This window comes from Myxocyprinus asiaticus, chromosome 5 (assembly GCF_019703515.2).
Source record: "Myxocyprinus asiaticus isolate MX2 ecotype Aquarium Trade chromosome 5, UBuf_Myxa_2, whole genome shotgun sequence".
NCBI classification, from domain to species: Eukaryota; Metazoa; Chordata; class Actinopteri; order Cypriniformes; family Catostomidae; genus Myxocyprinus; species Myxocyprinus asiaticus.
The window spans coordinates 56,502,504-56,521,491 of record NC_059348.1 but is presented as its reverse complement, the minus strand read 5'-3'; the positions used below and the strand labels follow the sequence as shown (position 1 = coordinate 56,521,491).

Here is an 18,988-nt window from a genome sequence, read left to right as displayed (position 1 = left end):
GTGAACACACACACTTAAATATATGTAAACTCAAAAATAGATTTCATCTATTAAGTTATTCCAAAATGCAACACACACAATGTAATTACATGAATACACCTCAACTATTAAAACATGTTTTCAATTACTGAGATTGGATTTTTGTTTCCTGGAGCTTAAAGTGTGGTGTAACCGTCCAGAGACAGAAAAAGAAGATCAAAGTCTCATTATGAGCTGAAATTCTTGAAAAAGTAAATGTTGGCATGAGTAGTGCAGAATAATGTATTATTATTATTTATTTAAAAAAAAAAAAAAAAAACAGTGAAACAACTTTGTAAAAAATATTTTTTAACCTTAATAAATGCGTTTGAAAACTTTTTTTGAAACTCGTGTATTCAAGGTGGAAACTATTTTAAAACCTTTCACTTGATGGTTAAACTGCATGACATTTTTAAAGTCATTTAAAAAAAAAAAATTCAACATTTACGGCAATTCCGCAACTTTTTTTTTATTTTTTTTTATGATTGTTATTTAATTATTAAAATAAATAATAATTAATTGCCATAAATGTTTTTCAAAAATGTATTAAACCAACATGGACACAAAGATGCATGTCTACAGATTTTACACGTGTGTTTTAAATTAGATTTTTAAAAGGTTTGATTTGGTTGATTTGTCTGACCCATAAGCTTAAATACTGTACATGTAAATCTCTTTCTGTTGTAAAACCAGCTCATAGCAGCTGAAAGTCTCATGCTGGTTTTTGAAACATGGCTGCTGGTTTGTTGCTGGTCTAGGCTGGTCTACATAGCCATAGGTCTAATCCAGGTCTAGCGGTCAGCAATGTACTGCAGTTCTCCAGGGGCGGGTGTTTATTTCCCACGCTGACCACAATGAAATGACATTATAGAACATAAATCTATAGTCATTTTCATAAATATAAACAAATATGAATGTAAACCCATATAACGGTTCGGTTTATTCCCAGCCAGTAATGTGGATGTCTTTTATGATCTAGCGGTCTGGTGGGTAACCATGGTAACAGAGAAGATCAGATCTGTCCTGTCCACCAATGACACGCGGCGAATCAACAAACTCCTCGTCTTCTATCTGATAATGTGAGTATTAAACACTCATCAGACATTTATCATCCTTCATTCAGTTCAGATCAGACATTCAGAAGACAGGAGATGAAAAAGCAGGAACTATTCTTGCCATATTTCTTCTGTGTTATCGATTGTTCAAACAGAATGAATCTCAGTTCTGTTGGATTAAAGTTTGTCTGTTTCTACACATCGTCCTGCTTCCAAACTCAAATTAAACAGCCGTGAGATGAAAGCTAATGATATTAGTTTAGAATATATTATGAACTGAGGCCTTTTGCTTTCTGATGAACAAATAATTCTGAGGTTTGATAAATAAATTAAAATCAAGTGATTAAATGATGCTGCAGTTGCTGCTTTTATAGGAATATCAAACACAGACTTTCACAACAGTCTGTCAAAGACACTTAAAGACCCTTGCTGTTTAAAGACAAGAAAATGACCTGGGAAGAACAGAGTTTTGTTGTGTTTTCACTGATAAATCATATTTATTTTTATGTTTTTATCTCAGACTAATCTCGCTCAGGTGTCACTGTTAAACTCTCCCTGTGATGTCTCTTGAGCATTAACTGAGACGTGTTTGAGGAAATGATTTTTGCTGTAGTTGGAATGCGGTCGATCAGGAAAGAGACATTGTTCTGTGGATTCATCTGATGCTCAGTGTTTTGGAGGCTGATGGTCACACTGATAGAGCTGAACACAGTGGAGTGATGTTTGTTAATGCAGGAATACCGTCTAGAACTTGAAGATCTTTGTTTCAGTCCATTTCATGTGTGACTTTTCTGTCGTGTTGATGTTTAGTGATTAAATTCAAAGTGGTTGAAACCATGTAATGCACTTTGAAACACTTCAGGTTGTAACTTTGGCACCATTTTGATTTTACTGAAAAAAATGTAATATAGCAATTATGTTTTTTATTTATCAAGCCAGAAGTGCTGTCAAGGTACGGAACTTGTGTTTGAGTAAATGTGAAGGATTAAGTTAAATCATTTTTATTGTATAGCACTTTTCACAACACACATCGTTTCAAAGCAGCTTTACAGGAAATCATGCATTAACAGAAAATGAAACTGTAATATCTATAAAGCTTTAGAGACATCACTGTGTAGTTTGATTACATTTGATTGTAAAATGTGTATAAAATAAAGAATTAAATAATAATTGGATTTAGACCCCCAGTGAGCAAGCTGAAGGCGACTGTGGCAAGGAACACAAAACTCCATAAGATGTTGATTAATGGAGAAAAATAACCTTGAGAGAAACCAGACTCACTGTGGGGGCCAGTTCCCCTCTGATTAAACAACATGAATATAATGACAATATTAGTTATTTATGTGCAGGTCATTTCAATGAGCTTTGTGGGGTCCATCCATGTCCAAGATTCAGGCAGTGGCATGAAGTATCCCATGTCTTACAGTTGGAGTTGGCATCAGTTCATCCTCTGAAGTCAATAGACTGAAGTGATGTTTAACTGGCACCGGCTGTAGTTTGTCATCATCACTCAGAGACACGTAGCAGTGGAGTCCAACACCAAGCAGGAACAGAGCTGGAACTGTCTGGTTCTGGTGACCTCAGGATATGAATCCCGAGGTTGAGACAGGGAAACAAATAGAATAATATTAGCGTAGATGCCATTCAATTTATTGCAGAGTTATAGATCATGAACACTGTTTCTGGTTCCGGCAGACCTAACTAAAGCAGCCTAATTGTTATTTGAAGGATAAATTAGGTGTATGCCTGTGTGACGCTCCTGTTCTACCCGCTCCATACGGGACTCAAACCGGCGTCACTGGCATGGGAGGCGAGTGCGCTAACAAGGACACTAAAGACTACAGCCCCTAGCCTCAGTCTCTAGTGCACCTCTTGAGGTCAGGAGAGTGAGGTTTATACATATTGCACAGCTATTTATCAGCTGGCTCCCATTACACTCACCTCCTTAAACCTCATTCCCATCCAGGTCACGGCACCATTATGACACTCCTGTTCTACCCGCTCCGTACGAGACTCGAACCGGTGTCTCCGGCATGGGAGGCAGGTGCGCTAACAAGGAGGCTAAAGGCTACAGCCCCTAGCGTCAGTCACTAGTGCACCTCTTGAGGTCAGGAGAGTGAGGTTTATACACACAGCACAGCTATCTATCAACTGGCCACCGTTACACTCACCCCCTTAAACCTCACTCCCATCCCATATATAAAGAGAAAAGCAGAGGCCCTAAAACTGATCCCTGTGGCACTCCATACTTTTTGACAATTCCTCATTTACACACATAAAGTGGTAGCGGTCTGATAAATAGGACCTAAACCTTTCTAATGCAAGTCCACTAATGCCAATATAATTCTCCAGCCTATTCAGGAGAATATCATGATCTATCGTGTCGAATGCAGCACTAAGATCTAAAAGCACTAGAAGAGAAATGCAGCCGCGATCAGATGATAAGAGCAAGTCATTAGTAACTCTGATAAGTGCAGTCTCAGTATTGTGATGAGGCCTAAATCCTGACTGAAATTGTTCATATGTACTATTTCTCTGTAGAAATGAACATAGTTGGGAGGACACTACCTTTTCTAGTATTTTCGACATAAATGGAAGATTTCAAATCGGTCTGTAATTAGCCAGTTCTCTTGGAACAAGCTTTTTCGGTTTGATAACTGCCATTTTAAAGTTTCTTGGGACATGTCCTAAGGATAGCGAGGAGTTAATAATATTAAGAAGAGGTTCTGAGATTACTGGGAATACCTCTTTTAAGAGCTTAGTTGGTATTAGATCTAACATACATGTTGTGGCTTTTGATGTTTCGATATGTTTTGTTAGCTCTTCATGACCTATTACAGCGAAAGATTGAAGCTGCTCATGAGGAAAATTATGAGACACTGTTTTCTGTGGTACTGTGACAGATGATTTTTAAAATTCCAATTTTATTTCTGATTATTTCAATTTTATCAGTAAAGAAATTCATGAAATCATTATTATTGTGCTGTGACGGAATATCTGGTTCAGTCGAGGCTTTATTCCTAACCAATTTAGCCACAGTACTGAATAAACACCTAGGATTGTTGTGGTTATTTTCTGAGTTTGCTAAAATATGCTGACCTGGCAGCTTTTAGTGCCTGTCTGTAGCTACAGACACTATCCTTCCATGCACCGAGAAATACCATTTTCCAAGCTGCTCTCTTGAGAGCATGAGTGTGATCATTGTACCACGGTGCAGGGCTTTTTTCTTTAATTTTCTTTAATCGAAGGGGGGCGACACTATCAAGAGTGCTAGAGAAGACTGTATTTATATTTTCTGTTATTTCATCAAGTTCTTCTAGACTTTGGTGCTTATTGAGTGTATGAGATAGATCTGACAGATTATTAGTGAAGCTATCTTTAGTGGTTGAAAGAATAGTTCTACCTGAACGATAGTGTGGTGTAGATTGAGTAACATTAGCTGATCGCAGCTTACAAGAGACGAGGTAATGATCCGAGATGTCATCGCTCTGTGGCAGAATTTCTATTGTATCAAAATCAACTCCATATGACAGAATGTAATCTAGCGTATGATTATGGCAATGAGCTGGTCCTGTCACATTTTGTCTGACTCCAAGAAAGTTGAGAATATTGATAAATGCTAATCCCATATTGAAGTCACCAACAATTAAATCTCTATCTACAGTAACTACCAGATCTGATAGAAAATTAGCAAATTCACCAAGGAAATCAGAGTATGGCCCAGGTGATCTGTATACTGTAGCAAGGGCAAAATACGACAGAGATTTTTTATGTATATCTGACGGTGTCACATTAAGCATTTTTAGTTCAAAAGACTTAAACTTATATCCTGTCCTCTGAGTAACACCAAAAACTTCACTGTAAATTGTAGCAACACCTCCTCCTCGACCCTTCAGATGAGGCTCATGTTAATAACAATAACCTGGGGGAGTAGATTCATTTAAACTAATATATTCATCCAGTTTAAACCAGGTTTCAGTCAAACAGAGTGCATCCAAACTAAGATCTGTAATCATTTCATTTACAATTAGTGCTTTGGTTGAAAGAGATCTAGAGATCTATTAAAGTTGTGATGCATACTGACACTGTTTGACATGCACTTGACTCAGTTTATATTTGTGTGTAGAGTGTCTCTTCTCTTGTTGTCATCTGGTTACATTGGATTGCGGATTGTGGCATTGGAAAAACAGTTGAGCATGCTGGGAACACTGCCGGAGTACACACTACACAACCAGTGAGTACACACACACACACACACACACACACACACACAGCTCTTTATGTTATGGTATGAATCTCTTAATCACTGTCTATAAGAGTGCAAAAAATAGGAACCAGACCCCTATTACACAAATATCTATTATGCGGCTCTCTGGAATACTGTATTCTGATTGTTCAACTGCGGCATCCAGCAGTCTGATATTTCTGAATAACAACCACACATCTGACGACAAAGTCAAATCAGATCGCTCATCCAGGTATTGAGAGTCATCTTGCCTACTTCTCAGATCACTGTGTGAACTCTAAGTAAGGCAATAAAATAATTTTAGCTCAGATCAATGTTTCATGTCTATTAATGTATTTATTTGGCAAGTAGTCTTTTTTCACATAATAGCATAATTTCAACACAAATCAATTTATTTCTCATCCATTTATTTATTTGGTAGGTAGCCGGATAATAAGCAGGATAATTTACAGTCTGTCAAGTCGATCATTATTGCAAAAATAAACCCTGACAGGATTAAATTAAGTCATTTTTATTTGTATAGCACTTTTCACAACAGACGTTGTTTCAAAGCAGCTGTACAGGAAATTATGCTATAAAAAATAAATAAAGCTGTAATGTCTTAGTCATGTTTGTGCTATATGATAAATATGTGATTGTAGATTGTTCTTTAATAAGTAAATCACTCTCTGCAAATATGTTACTTTGTCTCATGGCGCTAGCATCCATATAGCAAATTACTTACCTCACAGAATGGGAAAAAGACCATGGAATATTCAAATAATATTTCTAACATTTAGGGGCAGATCTGGAAAATTATTTATGGGATATTAACACCAAAGCAAGAGCTCATGCATAGCTGTTGTGTATTAGACCACTTTATTGCAACAAGTACTAGTATATTAAAGTCACTGTAACAGGGTTCAATGGAAAGGAGGAGGCGGGAATCAGACAAGCATCAAAGTAATGTTTTAATAAACTTAAACACACAAACATATACACCTACAGGGCAGCTGCCTGTAGCTCTCTCTCTCCCGAACTGCCGTATCTCGCTGCACTTATCCCTCTCCTCATCTGATTAGCCCGATTATGGGCCAGGTGTGTGTAGTCATGGCCCGGCCCCACCCTCCTCCGTTTTGGCAGCCGGTAGGGAACTCCTCCGCCCCTGGTAGTGGCTCTACCGCTCCAGGCGGTCGGCAGCGAGCCCCTCCTCCCCTTGTGGACGGCAGCCATTTCTCCGACCCCGCCATGTTTTGGCGGCCGGTAGGGAACTCCTCTGCCCCTGGCAGCGATCCCACCGCTCCAGGTGGCCGGCAGTGAGCCCCTCCTCCCCTTGCGGACGGCAGCCGTTCCTCCACATCCATGCAACTGGTAGCAACTCCTCCGTCCACCGGTGGATGGCCGCGGCTGCTCTTTTTGGGTGGATGGTAGTGGCAAGGACTCTACAACGGCGCATCCCTCCTCGGGAACCGGACGAAGCATCAAAGTAATTTTTTAATAAACTTAAACACACAAACATAAAGGCCTACAGGGCAGCTGCCTGTAGCTCTCTCTCTCCCGAATTGCTGCATCTCGCTGCACTTATCCCTCTCCTCGGCTGATTAGCCCAATTGGGGGCTGGGCGTGCATAGTCATGGCCTGGCCCCGCCCTCCTCCTCGTCACAGTCACTAACAAATTACAAATGTCCATGAATTTCCAATACAGCTGCAATTTCACAGAGGGACTATAGTAATCCTTTTGCGACTGTTTTGCTAACGTTAAAAATGCCTTTTAAGTGGTTAAGAGGCAGAGTTGGGTGTAATGCATTACTAAGTAATTAATTACTGTAATTAAATTACCTTTTCATTGAAAAAAGTAAAGTAAGCGATTACTCTTAATTTTTATGTAATTTAATTACAGTTACTTCTGATGTAATTGTGTTAAATACTGTATAGACTATATAGAACAATTCTATATAAAACAATAGTGAATTATAAATTGAAATATATAATGTTTCATGTTAATGTTCAAATATATGTTTTCTAATTTGCCCCCTTAAATTCTTTGGCCAGTTCATGAATAATTTATTTGATTATTTATGATTTATTTGAAAGAATTAAAAGAACAGTTTCCTGTCTATCCTTGTATTTTTCATCTGGTCGAGGTTGATCAGGTTTTAGAAAGTAATTAGCAATAAGTAATGCAGTTACTTTTCAGACAGAGTAATTAGTGCAGTAATCTAATTACACTGTAGAAGATGTAATTAGTAGTTAGTAATTAATTACATTTTTAGAGTAACTTACCAAATACTGCTAATAGGAATGTGCAAGGGTGGTCAACTAATCAACTAGTTGTCCAACAAGTGACTAGTTGATTAGTGGGGTGATTAGTCTACTACTAACATTAATATTTTTAGTAATGGTGGTTTTAATGGGAGACGCAGTTCTCAAATTAACTGAGAGACATAATTTCTTAAAAAGCTGTTTTGCGTGATTATAGCTTGCTGTGCTTAACAGTGAATAACAGTAAGCCCAATAAAACCCTCTGCAAGAAGTTTCGTCTCAGCTTGATGTTGTGTACATGCAGTTCTGCCCTTTTGAATGAGCAGCGAGGATCGCCTTGAAGCACTGCAGTTACACTGAAGCACGTCATTCTGCCTCAGGATGCACATAAGCCGGGACTGTTTTGGTGCCTTAATTATTTCTTACTTTGATAGTATTGTGCAATAATATGTTCTAGTTATTTAGTCTATTTATTTGTGGAATATTAGTCACCATATTGAAGTGCTGTGCTTAGCTTCCGTATATCCCTCTAAAACCATCTGATCGGGGTCAAGTGAACATAATGGAGCCTAATTATATATTATTATCCTTAACGACTATTTGATTATGAAAACTGGTGGTTTTGCACATCCCTATTTGCAAATATAAAAAATAACATAATATCAGTGTCCATGGCCTCAAGACATTATGAAACACATCAACAGATTCTAAGTGTTCTTTAGCTTGATAGGGGCTAGTTGTCACACTTTTTGCTTTAGTGAATATTTCTCAGAGTAAGTGGTAGGTTTATTTTTGAAAGTAATATATCTGTATAGATACATATTCTTTCCAGCAGCAGACTTTAATGGAGTGGTGGCGCTGCAATTTTAATACATTTTAAGCATTATTTAGTGTAATGATGTCTGTAAATGTGAATAGAAGGTTTTATAAATTGATGTCTATGGTTTACAGTGAAGAAATTATGTGGGTTCTTTCTGAAATATCGGCAAAAAAAGTTTAAACTTGGTTCAGTGGGCCTGTGTGATTCTATCGGACATGCAACATGTTGATAAATACACATCCTCACACGCTTAACACACTTCTAAAGCATCAGAAATGGGGTATTTATAAATGAAAACTACCATCACTCATGCAAGATGTGCCTTAACTGCTTAAATTATTAATTCACATACAGTTAATAATATTTGACTTCAATATCAACATATATTGAATATTCAAATTTCATAACAGCTGTTTTCGATTGAACAATTGTTACTTACTGCATTCAAAATAAATGCAAAGACATCATTTAGCATTATGACATTGTTTTTAATCGCATATCCTTACAAACAATAACCAATGCGCTGCAATGATGGAGATGGGTCCCGTTCCTCCCGTTATATCTTACATGGCTTGTTTATACAAGATCATCATTAGATTATATTTGACCTCATATCTGTCACAGCAGTTGCACATTGATTATTAAAAACAGCCGTTTGTGATCGGAGTTTGCAAGATTTTCTTCGATACAGTTCACTCAACACACATTGATCTTTTGTCCACAATTTAAGAGGTAAGTTGTTACAATAAAACCTGCCATTAAGCCAGTGGCATAGGTTTCATGTGAACATTCATGAGAACTTCCCCATGTGTAGATTGAATAATGTTTGTGAATTTAATATTCTTTGATAATTGCCTTCATTTACCTGGACAATTATAATATTGTAGGCCTACAATTAAAGGGATAACCAACATTTGTGCTGTAAATATCAGTTCAATGAAAACAGAATCAGCCACATTTACGTGTGTTTATCATAAACTTAACCTGAAATTAGTCTCTAAATTGTGACTTGCTCCTGTTTCATTCACATGCAGCATGGAGCCTGAAGCTGTTTTTCCCTTCCCAAGTCCACGGTGTGGGAATACTTGGGAATTTAAAATGTTAAAGATGATTTGTTAAGTTTCCATCTCTGTGAGCATTGTCACACGGAATTTTTGGCAATGAATATGAGTGGAAATACAGTATATATGATAATCAAAGATTGTGTAGAAATCAGCTGACCAGCCAAAACCAGTGAGAGACATATTTCTGTTATCTGTTTAAATTAATCTAATGGGCCAATGCATGCCACCTCAAAAACACTTCTGTTGTGTTTATTACAGTAACAGAAATAATTCTCATCAATACTTATGCAAATCAGCACACTTTTTCATTTTTAATGAGCACAGTCAAATGTCTTCTGTGTGTGAATGGCGTTTCCCCCTGCACTAAGTCCTCTTCTTCTTTTTCAGGTACAAGAAATCATGATGAAGAGAGGAGAATGAGAACCCATTGAATCATTCACTGCGAATGAAGAGCGACAAACACACCCGGAAACAGACAAAAACGACATGTGACTCGAGACAAACTGCTTCAGAGTTTGTGAGAAATGAATTCTGTGGTGGAACAGAATCAGAAGATTCTTTACTGTGAGATCTGAAGTGTTGCACATTCTGATCACACAAAACTGACTTATCAAACTAGAGACTAAAATCAGATCTTCAGGGTTTTTAAGATCTCTGTAGAAATGCAGTGCTCTATGAGATTAAAGGGGTCATGTCATGCATATTTTTTTATTTTATTTTTTCCTTGAGGTTCACTTATAATGTTAGTAAAGTTTTACCCGCAAAAAAAAAAAGCAGTTTTAATGTAGTATTACATGAACTTTTTCTACCCTGTCTTTGGCCCTCTGTCTGAAACGCTTGGTTTTCTGTGTACTTCACCTTTAAGACATGCCCACTGTCCTGATTGGCTAACATAATTGAAAACCCATGTAGGTATAGCTGCAGGCCAAAGATCTTCAAATGGGGGCGGTATCTCTAAAAGAGAAGGGGGTGGGGCTACTCTAAAAGGGGGCTGAGCCAACTCCAAAAGGCAAGGACACCTCCACACACAGTTAGGGTTAGGAGCTCTTGCTGCAGCTATAGACCACTTCAAGGACGATTCGCCAGTTTAAGGAAGTGACATCTTTGTCCCTTGAACATTTCCTGCTAGTGTTCAAAACATTCAAAACAACAGCGGGAGGCACTTCATTCATCGTTTTTTTTATCCACGTTTTCTCCCAATTTGGAATGCCCAATTCCCACTACTTAGTAGGTCCTCGTGGTGGTGCGGTTACTCACCTCAATCCGGGTGGCGGAGGACAAGTCTCAGTTGCCTCCGCCTTTGAGACCGTCAGTCCACGCATCTTATCACGTGACTCGTTGTGCATGACACCGCGGAGACTCACAGCATGTGGAGACTCATGCTACTCTCCATGATCCACACACAACTCACCACACTCCCCATTGAGAGCGAGAACCACTAATCACGACCACGAGGAGGTTACCCCATGTGACTCTACCCTCCCTAGCAACCGGGCCAATTTGGTTGCTTAGGAGACCTGGCTGGAGTCACTCAGCACACCCTGGATTCAAACTCGTGACTGCAGGGGTGGTAGTCAGTGTAAATACTCACTGAGCTACCCAGGACTCTCATAGTGACTTTAACATGATTATCATTACCAAAGTTTACACGATTGTCATAAAATGTCATTATTTTATTTATTTTTTCTGCCCTTTTTTCCCCAATTTGGAATGCCCAATTCCCACTACTTAGTAGGTCCTCGTGATGGCGTGGTTACTCACCTCAATCCGGGTGGCGGAGGACAAGTCTCAGTTGCCTCCGCTTCTGAGACCGTCAATCCGTGCATCTTATCACGTGACTCGTTGTGCATGACACCGCGGAGACTCACAGCATGTGGAGGCTCATGCTACTCTCCACGATCCACACACAACTTACCACACGCCCCATTGAGAGCGAGAACCACTAATCACGACCACGAGGAGGTTACCCCATGTGACTCTACCCTCCCTAGCAACCGGACCAATTTGGTTGCATAGGAGACCTGTCTGGAGTCACTCAGCACGCCCTGAATTCAAACTCGTGACTGCAGGGGTGATAGTCAGTGTAAATACTCACTGAGCTACACAGGACTCTCATAGTGACTTTAACATGATTATCATTACCAAAGTTTACACAATTGTCATAAAATGTCATTATTTATTTATTTTTTTCTCCCCTTTTTTCCCCAATTTGGAATTCCCAATTCCCAATGCGCTCTAAGTCCTCATGGTGGTGTAGTGACTCGCCTCAATCCGGGTGGCGGAGGACGAATCTCAGTTGCCTCCGCTTCTGAGACCGTCAATCTGCACATCTTATCACGTGTCTTGTTGAGCACGTTACCGTGGAGACATAGCGCATGTGGAGGCTTCACGCTATTCTCTGAAGCATCTACGCACAACTCACCACGTGCCCCACCGAGAGCGAACCACATTATAGTGACCAAGAGGAGGTTGCCCCATGTGACTCTACCCTCCCTAGCAACCGGGCCAATTTGGTTGCTTAGGAGACCTGGCAGGAGTCACTCAGCACACCCTGGATTCAAACTCACGACTCCAGGGGTGGTCGATAAAATGTCATTATTAAAATGTGGACCATGTTGTTCGGTGGCTCGATGCTCCCTGGATGCCTGGAACTAATGGAAATTAAAGTATTTATATCTCAGAAAAAGCAACAGCAAATGGACACATGAACCGCTTCAGAGTTTGAGAAGCAGAGCTTTAAAAGTGACTGTAGATCGCTTCCATTTTTATGAATGAAGCTAAGCAAGTTATTTACTATTACATTTAGTCATTAAGCAGACACTTTTACCCAAAACAAATTAGGAACACAAAAATATAAATCCTTACCTTGTTGGCAGGCCACACATACAGCTTTATTGAACGGCTTCATTGATTATAATAGGAGCGATCAGATACTCCTGATCTCTCTGCTGAGGAAATAATTGTGAGCATCTAAACAACGATACATTTTGATCGCCTCACTCGCGTAGATGCTCAGTATCAACAACATGTCTGGATAAGTCACTTCAGGTAAACGTTTGACATTCTTTGAGAAAATATATGAACTCAGAGTCTTATTTAAAGAATCCAATAATGATTCCTGAACTGCTTCAGGATCAGTAGCGTCCTAATTCCTTTGTTATTGTTTACATCCTTGAAATGGTCTATATCCTTCTCGACAAACCGGGTATTCCCATTTGATCTCCCGGCCTCAATACGCATCCCGTGTCAGGAAATAAGCAATGTTCGCTGGCTGGGGAATCTCCCTGGAATGATTCGCTGGTCAAGGGGGTGGGGATCTCCCTCGATAAATTTGTCGTGTTCATTTCGGCCAAAATACGGGACATCATTGCTAATACGAGACAGATGAGAAAGCATGCCTTACTACCATATACTTCACCATTGTTTTTCATTGTGCTCCGTGTTCTTCTGCCATATTTATATAAATTAATCTCAAATCAATATTATGTATTTCTTTGGTAAGTAACCATATAATAAGCTCGATCCGCTCCCCTTTGGAGTCATGATCATGGTTTATTTTACAATAAAAACGTCTGACTATTCAATTTCTACATATCAAACAAGCACACGCAGATGAAACTCACCAGCATTACTGTCATGTCTAATATTGTTGCCACTGCTCAATCTTTCAAAACAAGTTTCATTGTGAAGCCTGAATCTGTGGTTCTCGGAAGAGTTCATCCATGAATCCAAACATTTATACCCACATTTACGCATTCAGGAACGCGTTATAGTGTATGTATGTAACATAAATAATTATACTTGTACATTGATATTTTGAGACATGTAAAAAAATCAGTAAAGTATATTTCTCATGCATGTCTCTCAAATGGTCCTGACAGACTCAAACATGACCTCTCTACTTACACATGACTAAATTAACCAGTTTAACTACCTCTTCCACCAGGCTAGCTGTTATTTCTGCAGGAACAATCAAACTGAGAGTCTAAGAAACTACACGATGCTGCTTTAACTTCATTTATCCTGCACAACAATAAAACACACTATCATATATTGCAGTCCATCATGTCTTTACATTCACATTACAGCATTAATCTGCCACCTCATAAATATTTTACAACAGTTTACTACAGAGTACCGAGTGATGGGTTCAGTTTATGGATTCATGATTGAGTTCCAGTTTTTGTGTTTAAGGATTTGTCTTAAATTTACGGTAATGTGATGATTGTTGTCCATTGATCATCTCATATGTAAAAATCTGGTTCCCGAATGTTCTGAGAATCCTCAAAGCCTTTGACAACTTTCTACATACTTATCGATATGCATACTGTATTTACAGTGCTGGGTATTAACAGACACATTTTAATTGTTATCTGAATTGTCCTGTTTGTTATAGAACCATGTGTCACTATGTTTAGAACTATTAGTGATTAAAATGAGTAAACTAAGTAAGTGTTGTGGGTCAATGATTACACAAAATGATTTTGTATGAACTATAAGTTTGAGTGTTAAAGTCCTCGAAGTCACCCCAAATCAATTGAGGAAATACACATAGATGCATTGTCCTTGGTTTTGGCTGATGAAGGCTTTTGTTAGTGGTTAATTCATTTTCTATGTAGTTTAAGAGAGTGTTGTCCCTCCTTTGACCAAGTTGATACAGGTATCATTCAGTGAGGAGCATCGCAGTCCAGCTGGAAGCTTATGGCAGGTAATTTTGTTGAACTCCATCCTGAGCCTATGCTTCAGACAGTGGCTCATGAAGAATCCCATGTCTTTGAGTTTGCATCAATTCATCCTCTGTGAAGTCTGTCTTAGTAGACCGAAGTGAAGTCTGGCTGGCACATGCTGCCATCACTCAGTGACACAGTGGGAGTCAGACATCAGGCAGGACCGGAGATGGATCTGGCAGACTCTGGCAACCTCAGGATATAATCCCGAAGTTTAGACAGGGAAAGAAATAGAACAAAATTAACGTAGATGCCATTCACTTTAAAGCAGGGTTTTCAGCTCCGGCAGACTTAACTAAAGCATCATAACTATGAATTGATGGATAAAGTAGGTGTATGCCTGGCTAAATAGATGAGTCTTTAGTCTAGCGCAGGGGTCGGGAACCTATGGCTCGCGAGCCACAAGTGGCTCTTTGTTAAAAATCAAGCGGCTCGCCGGTTGTCTCACCATTCACCAATGATCGTTTAAAACTTTCTAGAGATCATTTTTCTGCAGAAAGTGTGGGTGCGATTGCAAAGCTTGAAGTCAGTGACACTGTTCTGATTTCCTTTCTCCCGAATCTGTCGTACAGCCTACTCCTGGTGAACAAGGTTTGAAATGAACACCCGCCAAATGCGGATTTTTCATGCGGAGTATTTTGCTGATGTACCAGCCACTGTGGAAGACTTCTCGGAGTGATGACAAGAAATTAGACAAAAAGACGTGCGTTTGACGAAACATGTATGATTATATTTTGAAGAACAGATGAAAGAAAAGCCGCCGATGCGCATCTGATTTAATGTGTGCGCAGTGAGCTCTGCTGTTCACGAGTGCAATGAAAGCACTTCTCCAAGACACGCATGTGCATAGAGTTCTGGGCCTCGTTTCCCAATAACTATTGATCTTAGCTGTTAAGAGCATTTTCTACGAGCGATTTTATGAATGTTTGTTATTTTTTATGTGCGCCCAGGGTGTGAAATAGCACCCGCCACACTCCAAATGCGATGAGGCTCAATCCAGTTCGCGAGCTCCTCGTCCAGATGTATTTCATGCGCGAGTAATTTTCAAATCAAATTGAATCACTTTTATTGTCACACAACCATATACACAAGTGCAATAGTGTGTGAAATTCTTGGGTGCAGTTCCGATCAACATAGCAGTCATGACAGTGATGAGACATATACCAATTTACAATAACATCAAATTAACACAACACAGTTTACATATCTAATATACACATAATTACACTCAACACAATATACAAATAATAATATACAATGTACAGTATACAATACACACAATATAGAATACACATACAATAAAAAAGTATATATAGTATATATAAAATGTACAGCAGGTTGTATTGTACTGATTTTGCTCATCTACATCTTTGCTCAGATACAGGGGAAATGGTCATCTTCTCATGAGGTTGTAAAAAGTTTTGCTATTTGTGTTTTACTGTTTATAATTGTTTGCAAGGTTGTGTTTTGTGTCTATTTCTCCCACAAAAGCATGCATTTCAAATGAAAAAATATATTTAAATTAGACCACAACAGTAGTTCTCCTTATTTAATGATGTGAAGGGGTGGATTTTCAAAATACGTTATACCTTATCTTTTATCGTCCTCATTTATTGTTATGATATTAATCAGTTTGCTATTTTTCTTTTACTATTAGGTGCAAGTAACATGTATGTAATCTGAGGGGTGACTGAGGGTCTGGCCTATGTCAGGAGTGCAGTAACAGTGATTACTCATTTAGCCCGGCTTCTGGAGAATATGCATTTACTGTATCTTGTATTTATTCCTGTTATAATTATTATATAATTAATAAACTATTCTATAACCATTTGATATATCATCATTATTAATTGTATGAGATAGAGAGAGAGAGAGATTTTAGTTTCTTTAATGTGATATTATACTATGTTTCGTTTGGCCTTGTGTATGCTTTCTGTGTTTTCTCCTGCTCTCCGTCCTAATGTTCCACAGATGATGAACCCGACATTCCAGCAAGTCTTAGGAGGAGGCCTCTATTCCGGAGGAGAAGATAGCACCGATACATTGAATGTCTAGATAACATATGTCTCTGAATTATTTATGGATATTGTGCCTTCTCAGATGTGATTTGCCGTAGTCGAAAACAACTTCCAAGGATTTTAATTGCTCTCCTTGGTACCCCTTTGACGTAAAGGAATAAGGAGTAGCCATAACTGATGGCTAACCTCTGATATCTGATCATAAGTTTGTCTCAACCAAGGATGGGACCTCGATTCATGTTGTGGCTAAACATTTTTGTTTGCATGAAGACGGAAGCAGTCCATATTTGGAATATGTTAAAATGTTTGAAGTAGTTGACCTACCAGAATGATAGAAATTGTGGTATGATGACACCCTTAATGTAATTTGCATATGACTATAATTGCTTTGGGAAGTTTTTAAAACTGCACTTCGACTTCCTGTCTTTCTAACTGTTGTATCTCATCGACTAGTGATGCTTATTGAATCTACAGAGAACAATCAGAGTAAACTCTCTCATTTGATTATTGAAAAACCTAACTCTGAGTTTTATTCTTCAACATACATATTGTGGACCCAGCTGTTACCCCCAATAGATGTATTGTGAGTATTTCTGAGGTTGTATTTTATGTGTTTCTCCCACAAAGGTTGTTGGAGGTAATAAAAAGTAACATCTTACAGTAGAATCTTCGCATATTACCTTTTCAGGTGTAGTATTTTTGTGTGAGCACTTTCAAGTTTAGATATTGCATGTTTCTGCCATAGAAGTGAGATTAATGTACAGTGGTTTGTGTGTGGTTTTGATATAGTATATATTGTGTTGTCATAATACCAAAATTTCAGTAGTTATACTAATACTGGTGAAATTTCACGATTCTCGATACCAATTTTGGTACTACAGAAAAAAAATATTAATGCAAATATATAATTAATTCATCAATTAATTAATAAATAAATGATTTTAAAAAATGGCATTGGTTTAAAAAAAACAGGTAAATATCAGTCAGTAATACAATGAAGAAAAAAGAAACACATTACAAACAATAAAAAAAAGAGTGCTAAGTTTTTCATCTAAAGGATTTATTTAAGCTAAAGTAATCCAGCCATGAGCACAGATTTTGTCTTTATGTTGTGAATATTTCTTTATTAATGACAACATTCATACTGTAACTGTAACATCTAATGCACAGAGATAATGTTCACATATGTGATTGTTTGCATTTATATTTGTGCTATCGACATGCTGCAATACACAGCCACAACACTAGTTGGCGGTATCGGCAATAGTAGCGAAGCAACCGCAGCATAGAGCGCGCACACACTGTTCAGAGAGAACGCACACATTAGGGATGGGTGATACCACTTATTTTCTTTTTGATCCGATACCAAGTACTTTTAGGTCAATATCGCCAATATCGATACCAATACTGATACCGCTATTAAATATTACTTACATTTTGTATTTTTTTCAGCGGAAGAAAAAATAGTTTATATATTTGCTAATATAATTCTTTTTTTTTTTCCACTTCAAAGCTAATGAGATGAATTAATATTCATGGCATCTAAATAATAAGACCACTTGTTTAAAAAAAAAAACTTCAGAATCTATATTTTTATGGGAGGATCGATATTTTTGATCCCTAGCACACACATATAGACAGTCATTTGTCAGTCAAACAGTACACGTGTAATGATTTGGGTCAGTACTAAAGAAAGACTGGACATTTATACAATTTTAGTATCGTACTTTTGACATCACTCTATTATATAGTAATATAGTGGTCCTGATTTACAAAGAGGCACCACTTAGGCAATTGTCTCTTGCTTCACATCCTCATTGAGGGCTAAGCCCCACTAAGGATGAAATCCGAGAACTGCCCCTGGTGTGTCAGCATACATGGCAATAAAGATCATTCTGAAAATATCTTTCAGAGAATATTCAGTAGACAAAAAACTCCAGACAACATGAGTTATGGACAATCAGATGTGATCTAGGAGCTTTTTACAGCTTTATACCATTCATGCCATTGAAGAGACTGTAAGTCTATCCCTCACAGCCTCATTTTCATTCACTTTAAATCAAAGATGATGCAACAGTGAATAAGGTCTTATGAGCGCATGCAGCAGTTGTCCGATAGGTGTCGGTATAATCACTGCAGCAGTTGTCTGATAGGTGGTGGTATAATCACTGCAGCAGTTGTCTGATAGGTGGCGGTATAATCACTGCAGCAGTTGTCCGATAGGTGGCAGTATAATCACTGCAGCAGTTGTCTGATAGGTGGCGGTATAATCACTGCAGCAGTTGTCCGATAGGTGGCAGTATAATCACTGCAGCAGTTGTCCGATAAGTGGCGGTATAATTACTGCAGCAGTTGTCCAATAGGTGACTGCAGCAGTTGTCCGATAGGTGGCGGTATAATCACTGCAGCAGTTGTCTGATAGGTGTCGGTATAATCACTGCAGCAGTTGTCCAATAGGTGGTGGTATAATCACTGCAGCAGTTGTCCAATAGGTGGCGGTATAATCACTGCAGCAGTTGTCTGATAGGTGTCGGTATAATCACTGCAGCAGATGTCCGATAGGTGGTGGTATAATCACTGCAGCAGTTGTCTGATAGGTGTCGGTATAATCACTGCAGCAGTTGTCCAATAGGTGGCGATATAATCACTGCAGCAGTTGTCCGATAGGTGGTGGTATAATCACTGCATCAGTTGTCCGATAGGTGACTGCAGCAGTTGTCCGATAGATGGCGGTATAATCACTGCAGCAGTTGTCCGATAGGTGGCGGTATAATCACTGCAGCAGTTGTCCGATAGGTG

At 38.6% G+C, this 18,988-nt stretch overlaps 1 protein-coding gene across 2 annotated transcripts in view; it reads left to right on the top strand.

The window, feature by feature from the left end:
• The window catches only part of LOC127441353 (GRAM domain-containing protein 2B-like), a 30,888-nt gene extending 20,924 nt beyond the window's left edge, over nt 1-9,964 (top strand). For both annotated transcript variants that reach the window (XM_051698676.1, XM_051698677.1), the window contains 3 exons: nt 998-1,097; nt 5,200-5,307; nt 9,832-9,964. In XM_051698676.1, coding sequence (XP_051554636.1) covers nt 998-1,097; nt 5,200-5,307; nt 9,832-9,847 — 224 coding nt within the window. In that variant the 3' untranslated portion in view covers nt 9,848-9,964. The remainder of the gene's footprint in view (nt 1-997; nt 1,098-5,199; nt 5,308-9,831) is intronic.
• Nucleotides 9,965-18,988: the final 9,024 nt, after the last annotated feature.